This window comes from Perognathus longimembris, chromosome 2 (genome assembly GCF_023159225.1).
Source record: "Perognathus longimembris pacificus isolate PPM17 chromosome 2, ASM2315922v1, whole genome shotgun sequence".
Classification (NCBI taxonomy): domain Eukaryota; kingdom Metazoa; phylum Chordata; class Mammalia; order Rodentia; family Heteromyidae; genus Perognathus; species Perognathus longimembris.
This window is the reverse complement of record NC_063162.1, coordinates 109,681,580-109,696,519: the sequence shown is the minus strand read 5'-3', so window position 1 is coordinate 109,696,519 and position 14,940 is coordinate 109,681,580. Positions and strand designations below refer to the sequence as shown.

At 35.1% G+C, this 14,940-nt stretch overlaps 1 protein-coding gene across 1 annotated transcript in view; it reads left to right on the top strand.

The window, feature by feature from the left end:
• Positions 1–14,940, top strand: part of Pclo (piccolo presynaptic cytomatrix protein) — a 226,323-nt gene that overhangs the window by 154,260 nt on the left and 57,123 nt on the right. Inside the window, exons 7-8 of the mRNA XM_048339920.1 lie at positions 659–2,846; positions 8,776–8,912. Coding sequence (XP_048195877.1) covers positions 659–2,846; positions 8,776–8,912 — 2,325 coding nt within the window. The remainder of the gene's footprint in view (positions 1–658; positions 2,847–8,775; positions 8,913–14,940) is intronic.

The following is a 14,940-nucleotide window of genomic DNA, read 5'->3' as shown; positions in this document are numbered from 1 at the left end:
AGCCAGGGACCTGAGTTCAATCCCCAGGACTGGCAAAAAAAAAAAAAAAATGAAAACATGAGTTTATTTTAGCTTTACTATCTTACAAATGTTTGGATATTCCAAAATTCTAAGATGCTCAAGACTTGTTCAGCTTAGAAACAAAGTTATGATTAAAAAAAACAAAGAATATTTAACTACCCACCAACTATGCTTATATCTAATTTTAAAAAATAGACTCAATGTACTTTCATTGCAGTCATTTTGTTTTGTTTCATGTAGAAGCTTCTAGCAACTGCAGTTTTTAAAACTAAAATTACTAACATGCATGATATAAAAATTTTAAGATTAAATACAACCTTCATTCTGGAGAATTGAGGATTTGATTTGAAAACACTGTAGGTCTGGGATAAGAGTAACCCACAGAGTAGGACAATGAATTTCATCCTGAGTTTTAGACCTACTTGTAATGTTACAAAGGTTGTAATAACAAATGATCATTTATCAAGAAAGACAAAATTGCAGTTATTTCTACTTGTGAGCAAAGCTTAAAAATGTGTAAAAATTTTATTTTTGTGTTGTGGTAGCTCCAAACCGAAATCTATTTAAGTGTAAATGATTAATTTTTGGCCTTTTTTCATTGATAATGAAGCACTGTATTTTAATTACTTGATTATAGACAAAAGGTTCTCAGACCATGACATCCTCCGGAACTCAGAAGAAAGTTAAGAGGACACTCCCCAATCCACCTCCAGAGGAGGCTTCCACCGGAACTCAGTCAACCTACAGCACCATGGGCACTGCCTCTCGGAGAAGAATCTGCAGAACCAACACCATGGCCCGGGCCAAGATTCTCCAGGACATAGACAGAGAGCTTGATCTTGTTGAAAGGGAATCTGCCAAGCTGAGAAAGAAACAGGCAGAACTAGATGAAGAAGAAAAGGAGATAGATGCCAAGCTTCGCTACTTGGAAATGGGAATCAATAGGAGGAAAGAGGCATTATTAAAGGAGAGAGAAAAGAGGGAGCGAGCCTACCTGCAGGGTGTAGCTGAGGACCGTGATTACATGTCTGACAGTGAAGTCAGCAGCACCAGACCAACCCGAATAGAAAGTCAACATGGCATTGAGCGACCCAGAACAGCTCCCCAGACCGAATTCAGCCAGTTCATACCACCACAAACTCAAACAGAATCTCAACTTGTTCCTCCTACAAGTCCTTATACACAATATCAGTACTCTTCTCCTGCGCTTCCTACCCAAGCACCCACACCGTATACACAACAGTCCCATTTTCAGCAACAAACTTTGTACCACGGGCAAGTCTCACCTTACCAGACTCAGCCAACTTTCCAAGCTGTAGCAACAATGTCCTTCACACCCCAAGCTCAACCTACACCAACCCCACAACCATCTTATCAGTTACCATCTCAGATGATGGTGATACAACAGAAGCCACGCCAAACCACATTATATTTAGAACCTAAGATAACTTCAAATTATGAAGTGATTCGCAATCAACCCCTCATGATAGCACCTGTGTCTACTGATAATACATATGCTGTGTCCCATCTTGGAAGTAAGTACAACACTTTAGACTTGAGAATCGGTTTGGAGGAAAGAAGTAGCATAGCAAGCAGTCCCATTTCAAGTATATCTGCAGATTCTTTCTATGCAGATATTGACCATCATACTTCACGAAACTATGTCCTCATTGATGATATTGGAGAGATTACCAAAGGAACAGCAGCACTAGGCACAGCATTTAGCCTTCATGAAAAGGATCTGTCCAAAACAGACCGTCTCCTGAGGACCACTGAGACACGCAGGTCACAAGAAGTGACTGATTTCCTAGCACCTCTGCAGACGTCATCCAGATTACATAGTTATGTGAAAGCAGAGGAAGATCCTATGGAGGACCCTTATGAATTAAAGCTTCTGAAACATCAGATAAAACAAGAATTCCGTAGAGGGACAGATAGCTTAGACCATCTCACAGGTATTTCACATTATTACCATGCTGACACAAGCTATCGACATTTCCCCAAATCTGAGAAGTACAGCATCAGTAGACTTACCCTTGAAAAACAAGCAGCCAAACAATTACCAGCAGCCATACTTTATCAAAAGCAGTCGAAGCATAAGAAGTCACTCATTGACCCTAAAATGTCAAAGTTCTCACCTATTCAAGAAAGTAGAGACCTTGAACCTGATTATTCGAGCTACATGACCTCTAGCACGTCATCTATCGGTGGTATTTCCTCTAGGGCAAGGCTTCTTCAAGATGACATCACATTTGGCCTCCGAAAAAATATTACAGACCAACAAAAGTTTATGGGCTCATCTCTTGGCTCAGGACTGGGTACACTAGGAAATACTCTCCGCTCAGCTCTGCAGGATGAAGCAGATAAACCATACAGTAGTGGCAGCAGGTCTAGGCCTTCCTCTAGACCTTCCTCTGTCTACGGACTTGATTTATCAATTAAGAGGGATTCTTCCAGCTCTTCACTAAGGCTGAAAGCTCAAGACACTGAAGCTCTTGATGTTTCCTTCAGTCATGCATCGTCCTCTGCCAGAACTAAGCCTACTAGTTTGCCCATTAGCCAGAGTAGAGGAAGGATACCAATTGTGGCCCAGAATTCTGAAGAAGAAAGTCCACTCAGTCCTGTGGGCCAGCCAATGGGAATGGCCAGGGCTGCAGCTGGACCTCTTCCGCCGATATCAGCAGACACAAGGGATCAGTTTGGATCAAGTCACTCATTGCCTGAAGTTCAGCAGCATATGAGAGAAGAATCACGGACTCGGGGTTATGACCGGGACATAGCATTCATCATGGATGACTTCCAACATGCCATGTCAGACAGTGAAGGTAAAGTGGGCCTCAAACTCTCCCATCACTCTCAAAACTCAAATTACTTTTCTGCATGCTTAAGTCTCCTTCTCCAAGGATTTACTGTACTTTTCTTGCTGCATCTTTTGCATGTTTACTTCAGTTTTATTTCTTTTATGTGGAAATTTTATCTTTTCTATAGACTGTGGCGTCCTTATTTATTTTACTTTATACTTTTGTTCTGATTTTTGATTGCTTGCTTAATTTGTGTTTTCTTTTTAAAACCATTATCAAGTGACTCTATCAATAAAATATGGTCATCCTTTAAATTGCTAGATAGAACCTTTTCCATTGTATGGTTCTTTCATTTTTTTAATATATTTTTTAAATATTTGGTCAATTTTCATTTATTGAAGTGATTGAGTTAGAATGATTAATTTTTGTTAAATGTGTGAAAGAATGATTTATGTTATTCTTAGGAAATAAGTGTATAATAGCTTAAAGATGTTGTTTTTTGAGGACTTTTAGGTCACTTTCCAACGTTAATATAATGTAGACTTTTACAATTCTTATTAAATAAAGATGTGTCTTATCTTTTTCATGAATACTATTATTCACTTCTTTGTACATTTTGCATCGCATACTAGGAAGTTTATCGTTAAATGAGAGATTGGAAATAATCTTATTCATTTGATGATGTGATATATTTTTCTGCTTATATGAAACAATCTTTAGAATAATTTTTTAATTATGAACTAATTTTGAGATTTTAGCTACTTGGAGTTCAAACTTTCCCAGTGTGCCCATTTAGCTTTTCCTTAGCTTTGATTGTTTATTTCATCCTATTTCTGACCTGAGACCTAGTGTTTCAATTGGAACAAGAGCATTCAGACAACCTCAGACACACACAAACATGAGTTTTTCTTTCTCTTATTTAATTGTATAAAGCCATAAGGATAACAAAAATACCTAGTGCAATTTTAATTTTGGATATGAAGGAACAGTATAGTATGGAATATGAAAAACCTTGCCCATGCCAGCAGGACTCAGGCCTCTTGATTCTTCTTTGTTTGAAATTCTTTGTGTGGTATGCATAGGAACATTGTGAAATTTGAGTCCTGGAAATCAAACATTTATGATCAAATGAAAGTATTATTTCATTCTTCTGGAAATTCCAAAGGAATTCTCCATTTTCATATATAGTATCCTGCCTGAATATTCCCAGGAAAACATGATTGTACTTAAAGAATATTCTTTCAATTTGTAGATCTAGACATAGATGTGAATTTTAAAATTCACATCTGGAGTTTTGATAGGAAAAACAGTTTGATCCAAAGGAGGACAAACTGCCTTTTCTTATGAAACCGAATCAACTATTCTTTTTCTAGATATTTTCTCCCCTCCAGACTGTTAGATTGATCAATTTTATTGAAAGCTATTTAAAAATACACTCATTTGTATATTTTACTAAATTTAAGTTTTGTTTCCTAATACATTTTACACTTATCTTACACAAATACAGATTGACTGTTGATGAACAGTAAGGAGGCTCTTCACTTTCTTATATTTGTGAAACGAGACCCTAGATGAGATCAGACATTAAAAAAAGCACCTAAAGGCTGTGTTGTTCATAGAAGAGGGTATATCTGGAAAGAATTTGAAAAATTAATTTATGCCTCACAGATCATTCTCAATGTGTTGTTATATGTATAGGTATATGTGTTTATCCAAGTTTTGTCACTTACTTTGATACATATATTTTAATTTTAAAATAACTTTTTATTTAGATATCAGTAATGTATACTAATAGTCATCAATGACTCTGAAAAAATAGTTTTGGTAAAATACATAAGGTACCATGCAGCCTATAAAAATTGATGTGGAAAAGATGATACCAAAGGAGAAAACAATTTGCATGAAATTTTAAAAGTAATTTATATTTAAACTTAAGCAGACAAAATTATTCACAAAATTTATAGTGATTCAGAATTAAAGGACGATCATAACAAATTGAATGACATATACTATGTAACATCATATAACTTTAAAAGTTAAGAATAGTAATTATATTTTATATTGTCTTTGTTTTTATGCCACAAAAATATCAATTTTCTATTGTTAGCAATACTGTAGGTACTTTGCCTCAACTTAAAATTATTTTTCTCGGGGCTGGGGATATAGCCTAGTGGCAAGAGTGCCTGCCTCGGATACACGAGGCCCTAGGTTCGATTCCCCAGCACCACATATACAGAAAACGGCCAGAAGCAGCGCTGTGGCTCAAGTGGCAGAGTGCTAGCCTTGAGCGGGAAGAAGCCAGGGAGAGTGCTCAGACCCTGAGTCCAAGGCCCAGGACTGGCCAAAAAAAAAAAAAAAAAAAAAATTATTTTTCTCAATCACATTATTCCTGACATTTATGAAGCTAGAATGTTAGGATTTTTTTTAATTAGCAAATATAATCATATGTATTTGTATTTAATCTTGTTAAGATAACTTTGTACAGGTATTTTAATATGTAGACTAAATCAATTTAACTGTTTTCAAATTTTATGATGTATGGTATCTTTGAATTCAATTAAATTTTATGTTATAGGCTATCAGATGTGTTTCAGATGTGTTCTATAAAGCTCTAGCATGTATAATATCTCACTTAAGAAATAAAGTCTAGATAGATAAAATTCATGTTGCTTACTATTTATAATCACCTTAAAGCCAACTACAATCTCTATATTTTTACCACAGATCTTTTGATGAAAACATTTTTTCAAAAACTACTTATTCTTGTGTCTATATACAATTAAAATGTTTGATTCATATGCAATATTGAGCTAAATTAAAATATTTATTAAACTGAAAACCTGTGAATGTTAGACCCAAAGGTAGGTTATTTGCCTTTTATACTAAATAGTTCAAAAATATTATCAACTTTCCAAAGCGAATTTGAATTTACAGAAATGTATTTGAATCGACTTGAAAGGTGCTTTTTTTGGTGACTATCCTTGGGCTTGAACTGAGGGCCTGGGTGCTGTCCCTGAACATTTTTAGTCAAGGCTAGACCTCTATTGAGCCACAACTCCACTTATGAGTTTTGGGGCGAGTTTGTGGGAGATAAAAGTCTCAAAAGCTTTACTGCCCTGACTGGCTTCAAACTGTGAACTGTGATTATCAGATCTCAGCCTTCTAAGTATCTGGGAGTACAGGCATGAGCTACTGAAGCCCAGAAGAAAATGGTATGTACATATATATGGCTGATGAGACAAGTAGTTATGAGCTCCTGTCTCTAAATGAGATAAGCAGAATTTAATATAAAAGAGCATTCCTTCATCTGCTTGTTTTTGATTATTTTTATTGTGTTTTGTTTTATTCATTTTTGCTGAAACTGGGGCTTAATCTCAGGGCCTTTCAACTCTTCCTTGGTTTTTTCACTCAAGGAAGGATCTCTATCTTACTCTGTGTGTGTGTGTCTGTGTATACATATATATATCTTAGTGTGTGTGTATATATATATATATATATTTAAGTAGATGTACCAGAGGAGTTACCATTAACAGCAATTTATGATTACAATATGAAGAAGTGTATGAATACATCTTTATCAATGTCAACAAGTCAATATGCTCACCTAATGCTATTAAAGGATTGAAGATAGTCTCTTTCAGTTATATAGGGAAATATTAGAAATAGCAGAAAAAAGTAGTTAACAAACTGGAAATAAATCAAAATTTGAATCAAGATGAGATTCTGCCTTATTTGTATAGATATGGTCAAGACTTTTTAAAAATATACATTAGGCAATTGTATTTCAAATTGAATTAGGAAAGGTACATGTTCAAATAGATTCATGTATTAGGCAGGAAGCATAGGTCAAGTGCACAAGTGTGAGACCCTGAGTTCAAACTCCAGTATCACACAACAAAACACAAAAATGAAAACAAAAGCCCACCACAACAAGTAAATTCATATAGTGCATTATTCAGGATGACTTATTGAACTCAGTAACGTTTTTTCATTAAAATGTATAATAAAACACTGAAAATATAAAGCAAGTTCAATTCTTTGTGGTTGAGGACAATCAAAAATTTTCAGGGAATAATTATTAATAATAAATTTGTTTTATTTTTGCTTATCAAATGTCAGTTACACAAAATATTTTCTTGTAAAATTAGTCACGGTTTCAAATGACTTATAGTAATTATGAGACAGATTGGGAAAATTTGTATGTATTAATAAGGTTTCCAATTTCTTCCCAAAATATTTATTTAATGTTATTTTATATGCATGACATTATTTCTATTGTTGAAGGACTACAAATTAACCCAGGATATGAGCCTTGTGTTCAGGCATCTTATAGTAATAATAATTAAGCAGATAAGCACATGTGCATTCACAAAACAGGTTTGTATTTCTATTGAGAAATACCATTTTATTTCTCAAATCTAAGAGTGAATAACCTATAACACATCATCTCTCATTTCATGTTTGTTGGAGGAAAATAATGTGGTTAAAAAGCAGCAATGAGCAAAGTCATAAGTATCGAGACTAATTGTGATACATACACTGAACTGTCCAGTCTTGTCAGAATAGAAATGATGAGATTGGACTGCAGAAACTCTCTTGCAATTTTTTTTGTAAGAAAATGTAATCTGTGAGGTAGAAACAGGAGGAAAATAGATCATGATGATATAGAGAGGAAAGCTCAGTCTATAGTATTATATATGATACAATTGCAGGAAAGCACAGGTTGACTGTGCCATCAAAAATTTGTCCAAGATGAACATTTTAAAAAGAGTTTATTCATCTTTAACTTAAGGGGCAGCATTGTGTTTCCAAGTACTGTTACTTAGGAGCCCTAATTAGCAAAATATGGCAATTGTCATTTTTTTATTTACTGGGGTTCCAGCTTCAGGCTTTTCACTTGATAGGCACCTGAGCCACACCCACAGTCTAAACTGAAGCTGCTTGTACTAGGATTTATAAAAAAGGATTTAAAATAGGATTTATAATCACTTTGTATTAGCCTTAAGAGACCTGGAAAATAGTATTAGAATGATGTGGAAATGTTTTAATAGTTATCATGTACCATAAAGATAGTTACATTTTCAAAAATAATTTGCGATGTAATGTTTCATTGTAGTGAGTTATAAGAAAGGCAATTAAATATTTCTCAAAATTCTAAATTTATGCTTTAAATATAGATTTACTTGAATTAAGTTTTAATAAACATATTTTAAATATTAAGCTATTTGTACTCTTGGCACAAATATTCCAAGTAATAACACTTTGGGATCCCCTTAGAAACAAATTATTGTTCTGTTGTGAATGTCATAGATATGTCACACTTAGGGCTGGAAACTTGGCTCAGTGGTAGACTGCTTACCTAGCATGTAGGAGACCCCAGATTTGATTCCCTGATACCACATAAACAAAATAATAAAGTTAATTTAATGAAGAGAGAGGCCATATTTAATGAAAATTCTCTTTGTACAATACAGTAGCCCAATATTGGTACAGGGTTTATGTAGTAGTAGCTAAGTGTCTGAAATTTTCATGTGTATTTTTTCTTTCTGATTCTCAGTCATGTATGGTGAAATGCAAAGAGACCAGACACTTCTTGGAACTTGAGAGACTGAAATTAAGCAGGATGATTCTTGGTCATTTGTTTATCCAATCCTTAACCCAATTCCATTGTATCCTAATTTAAGATGTGATTTTTGCTTTACTTGTTTTGCTCTGAGTTGTTAGAACAGCTGTGTCCATCATTTTTTCTAGTTATTCTATCATGTGAAATTTTAGCCTAATTTTATGTTTAATCTGATAATGAAAATGACATTTCTGATGCCATGGGGCAAAGTATCTGAAACGCGTGTATTGTTAACAAGCCTAGTGCATGTTAGTACTGCAGAGCATATGCTGCCCTCCATCATCTGATCAGTTGCAGTCGCAATGTCTGATGTTTCCTTGGTCTCTAAAGCCTATCACTTGCGACGTGAGGAAACGGATTGGTTTGATAAGCCCAGGGACTCTCGTTTGGAAAATGGACATGGTCTGGACCGGAAACTGCCAGAAAGATTGGTGCACTCGAGACCACTCAGTCAACATCAAGAGCAAGTAAGTGCTGAATTTAGCTATCTTTTAGGTTAATCTTTTAGATTTTTCTACAGTTTTTCTAAATTTGCACCTGAATATGATTTCAGTTATCCTAAAGCTTTGTCATACAAGTTCCCAAATAATGGCTTTTTTTGTAATTTAATTATTTATATATTTTGTCAGCTCTGATTGGCATTGACTCATAGCTGTATTACTTCCATCAGACAATTAAGTAACTCCATTAACCAATACATAATTACTAAATTTGTATTCCATATCCAGCACTCATATTTCATGGAGTACTTGAAGAGTTTAAAGAATATTTGGGAAGAGAGATTTGTATAATTTTCAGTATTTCCCAGAAACATATTCAGTGTCTAAAATATAACAAATATGAAGATGACCAAGCCAACTCAGCCAGGAGAGAAGGGAGCGTTTTCATGGAGAAAAAAAGATATGCCACATGGAAACACTCACCATTTCATAATCATAGTCTGGATTGGGCTGACATAGCAACTAACATAAGGTGAATAATGAAGAAAAATGATGAAAGCTAAGTAGAAATAAGTTTTATAATAACTATAACAAAATTTACAAGCTTATTTTAAAGCAAATGCAGTAAGGTTTGACTTGAAACTTGAAGACTGCTTAAGACATAAAGGCAAGGTAAATTGAAGGCAATGGTCTGGTAAAATCGGTAACCTTAAGTTGATACCCTAATATAGCAGATACTTGAGGGTTACAAATCATTATGATTATAAGATATCCACCATAGAGATAGCTTTATTATTTGCTTTCATCTAAATTATCCTACATAATGAATTTCTGGTAGAGTTTATAACAGAAATTTGAAGCTGAGATAGTCCCAAAGTATTTACTGCATTCTAATTTACTATGGTTGCATTTAATTCACAAAGTGTTTATTGTATTGCATGAACTAGAACAAGGATTTTGCTGCAACTGTTCTTCCTAAGAAGCTTCCATTTTCATGAACACATTTTGAATTATTAATTAGAGTATCCTCTACTCAGAATTTTTCTAATATGCTATCTCATTTTCTGAAAACATGGAAATTCTCTGCATATTTTAGTTCTTCTCCTTTTAGATTTTTGTCTTTGATGTATTTAAATTTAGGATTTTATTTTCCACTATAAACGTTTCAGTATGCTTTCCTTCTTTGTACTTTATTTTAGTACATTTGGTGATACTGAATTATGCATTTCTGAGATTATGTTGATATTCTTAAAGTTGTAGTTTTAGTTATATTTCTACTCTACAAAACAATCTGGCTAGGAACATAATCATGAAATAAAATTGTTTAAATATGCTTTTAAATCTTAAATTTGGTTTTTTGTTTTTGTTTTTTGTTTTTTTTGCGCCAGTCCTGGGCCTTGGACTCAGGGCCTGAGCACTGTCCCTGGCTTCTTCCCGCTCAAGGCTAGCACTCTGCCACTTGAGCCACAGCGCCGCTTCTGGCCGTTTTCCGTATATGTGGTGCTGGGGAATCGAACCTAGGGCCTCGTGTATCCGAGGCAGGCACTCTTGCCACTAGACCATATCCCCAGCCCCTAAATTTGGTTTTTAATCTGCAGTTTCTAGAATGGTAATTTGTCTATTGAAGATAACATCCTTAAATGTATTTTAAGAATATCTGTAATGTTTTATATATTACCCATGCCAATTATTTCTCTGATGTTTAATTTTTACAATCCAACAAAATCTAAATAAAAATGCAAAGATTTTTTCCTGTTGGTTCATGGCTCAGGAGGCCCAGATCTGAGGATCCCAGTTTGAAACCAACTCAGGCAAGAAAGTCCATGAGATTTTTATTTCCATTTAACGAGCAAAATGCCAGAAATGGAGCTATATCTCAAGTGTTAGAGCATTAGCTTTGAACAGGGAAAAGCTCAGGGACAGTGCCCAGACCCTGAGTTTAAATCCTAAGACCAGTACCAAGAAGAAAGGAAGGAAGAAAGGAAGGGAGGGAGGGAGGGAGGGAGGGAGGGAGGGAGGAAGGAAGGAAGGAAGGAAGGAAGGAAGGAAGGAAGGAAGGAAGGAAGGAAGGAAGGAAGGAAGGAAGGAAGGAAGGACAAAAAACACAGCAAAGGTTTCATTATTGTTGTTGTTTGTTTTTTAATCATAGTAACACAACTATACATTGGATTTCTAAGGGAAAAAGCAATTTCTTCTATACATTTTTCACCTAACATGACTGCTACTTATGTACCCAGAATGGAATTTTCCAACTAATATATCTATCTGATATTACCTAAAAATGTATTTAAGTGATCTGTGCTAGCCGTCAAAAACAATATAAACCTGTCTGTTTAGGCAAGTGAAATACAGATAGCTGTTCCTAATTTTCTATTACTAAGGTATGCAGACTTATGGTTATTTTCTTTTGAGAAAATCATAAACAATGCATACTTCAATAGTAATATTAAAATATGCTTGTGATATATTTCAGATAAAAATTTTAAAATATTTTGTAAAGTAGAAGACATAAGGGTATTTGTTAGGTGAATGGGATAGTCTAATATGGATTTTCTTGCTATCAACAGTTTTAATTTTTTAATTACATCTTTACTTAGGTATCCACAAACTACACAAAGTATATAAAATTGTCAAAATGCAAACATACAATGTTATAAATTAGTTATGAACAGCCACATAGTCACTATACAGTCCAGGAAAGGGAACATGGCCTACAATTAGAAACTGGTTTGGACCAGGGTTGTAACTTCTGCATTCCCTAAACAAATGACAATTAAGTCAACTATTGTGGCAATTTGTTTTTACTGGTAGCTTTTCTCTAAATAGAAACTATATCAAATACCATGTATACTTTAATTCTATAACATTTTAGTGTTTGATAATGTACAGTTCAAACTTGATGCTTTGTAGCATTATAATTTAAGCACGAGCTTCCTCTTTTAACTCATCCTAACTATATTTCAGTCTGGAGAACAGCAAAGTGGTAATTTATTTTATTCAGTTTTTCATCTAAAATCAAAAAAGGTAATATTAAAATCTAGATACCAATAAGCTCAAGATGCTTTTTTTTAAAAAACATATGCATAACAAGAGTTCATGCTCATAAAGTACTCTGGAGGCAAAAGAAATAAAACCAAATCAATGAATGTAAACACTAATTTATTTGTTTTGAAGTATTTTATATAAAGCACACATAAGGAGAAGAGAATGTTTGGGCATTTTATTAGACTCATAACCATGTTAACTATTAAATAAACAAAACTGTAAGTTTGTATCTGTTTCTTTTGAATTTATTTATACTAATGTTTAATCTCCATGCACTTCAGTAGAAATCCAACTCTGCTTTGTGAAGTTATGAGATTATCTAGCCTCACTTACTTTTTAAATCTTTTATTAGATATTTAATCCCACAAGAATAACATCCTCTAATGGGTGGATACAAAGTTTGGCACATTTTAACTATTATGAAATGCCTTCCCTATGCACGACTGCTGCACACAAACTGTGCAGAACCCATGTAGTTTCCATGCAGTTCCCAAAGGAGCATCTGTCTGTCTCTTAAGTCAACATCTGGTTGGCTTCTTCTGTCACCCTGAACTTTTTTTTCTTTCTCCATCTTTTTTCATCTCTTTATCACTCTGATCTGGATGCCCCTCTCTCTTGAAACAGACTACTTTAATGTTTCTACCAACACAGTCTTCCCACAAATCTGGTAACAGTCTTTATTCTATGCTCCAGTAGAATCCACCCAATGCATGATGTTGTGGGAAAGCCAGAGTGCAATGGCAGTGCTCTGATCCCTCCACTATGGAGGCTAGATACCAAGCAGCATTTCAATGGACAGACATCTATAAGTAAGATATGCTAACACAAATGTTATTATTTCATAAATATGAAGGCTCAATTTAGGAAATATTTGTAGTTAGGGAAGAGAAACAATCCTTTTAATAGACAACCTGCAAGTGATAATGTGTCTCCATGTACAATCACCAAACATCACTGGTAATGGAGACCAGACTCTTGGTGCACTCCGCAATCCCTGTTCTTCCCCTGACCTTCTCTCATTAGCAAAAGCAACACCATATCTGATATATCCAGAGGACTTTCTCAACATTCACTTGCAACTGTTAGGTAAAAAAGCTGGCATCCCTCTGCTTTATACATCAAAAAAGGCACTTCTTCTAAGTACAGGGCTTTGATCATATTAATACTAATTCTTAGAGATTTTTTATTAAGTGCAACCATAAACATGGATCTAAACAATCATAGAAATTACAGGAGGTAGTGTAGAAATAATCTGAAACCAACATTCATGGAAATGAAGCTGTTCAACATTCCTTCATAGATTTTATTTAGAACAAAACAACTACCAAATAAAACTGGTGAGAAAAAAAAAAAAGGTCATATGCTGGTAGCTCACACCTGTTAATTCTAGCCACTTAGAAGGTAGACATCTGGAAGATTTAGATTTGAGACCAGACTGGGCAAATTAACAAGAACCCATCCCAACTAATAGTTGGGTGCATCTGAGTGGCATAGGAGGCTGATAGTGGAAGGATCACAATTGCAGGCCAGCTAGGGTTAAAAAATAGTTCGGAAGAGCCCTATCTCAACAGAACATTCTGAGCATATTGGCATGGATCTGTCATCCCAGCTATATAGTAGGAAGTACAAATAGGAGGATCATAGCCCAGGCAGGCCTGGGCCAAAAGCAATGCCTATTTTACATATAATCAACTCAAATAAGGCCGGATAGACTTGTAGTTCAAGTTTAGAGTACTTGCCTACCAAAGGCTAAGACCTTGGTTCAAACATAAGTATGGACAAACAACAAAAACGAACATAAAGAGTTAGAAACCCGCTTGCTCTTCTAAACTTTGCAAAGATTCACTATGATATTATATCTTTAGTAATCACCAGTCTGATAATTGTTTATCTGTATGTACATATGTACAAATATGTCTATAGTGGCTGGGGATATGGCCTAGTGGCAAGAGAGCTTGCCTCATATACATGAGGCCCTGGGTTCGATTCCCCAGCACCACATATACAGAAAACGGCCAGAAGTGGCACTGTGGCTCAAGTGGCAGAGTGCTAGCCTTGAGCAAAAGGAAGCCAGGGACAGTGCTCAGGCCCTGAGTCTAAGGCCCAGGACTGGCCAAAAAAAAAATATATATATATATAAATATATATATAAATATATATTTCTATATATTTATATACACATGTATAGACACACATATGGCAGCACTAGTAAGGAAGAAGAAACAAAGTAAGAGAGAATTTAAATATAATAGAGGAAATGAGAGGCAGACAGATGAAATAAGAGAGAACAGGAGGAAATGGATGGGAAAAAGAATTTCCATAACTTTGACTTTGCTCCTTTACTATGGCTTCCTATGGCATATGAAGGGCACATAACTTCCCTAGGAATATTTGTTTACAAAATGTACATCTCATTAGCTTTAAATTCTGCTCAATAAACTCAGATGATAGCTGCACATACTTCTTTTTTTTTTTTTTTTTTGGTAAAAAAAAACCTCCCAGAGTGGCTCAGGGTATGGCCTAGTGGCAAGAGTGCTTGTCTCGTATATATGAGGCCCTGGGTTCAATTCCCCAGCACCACATATACAGAAAACAGCCAGAAGTGGCCCTGTGACAGAGTGCTAGCCTTGAGCAAAAAGAAGCCAGGGACAGTGCTCAGGCTCTTGAGTCCAAGCCCCAGGACTGGCCAAAAAAAAACCCAAAAAACCAAAAGCAAACAAACAAACAAACAAACAAAAACCTCTCAGCTTTATTTTTAAGAGGCTTATTGAGGTATAAATGTCACTCAATAAACTAAACATATTTAAGGATGCAAACTTGGGAAGTTCTGATATGTGTGCATCTGAAAAACCATCACGAGCGTTCAACATTCCTAAAGTTCCCTTTTACCCCTTTGAGCTCCTGACCTACAAAGATGATCTCACGCTACACTGTCCCCAGACAACCATCCATCTGCTTTTTCTCACTAAAGATGGGCCAGGTTTTCTAGAATCTTATGTAAGTGGAATGG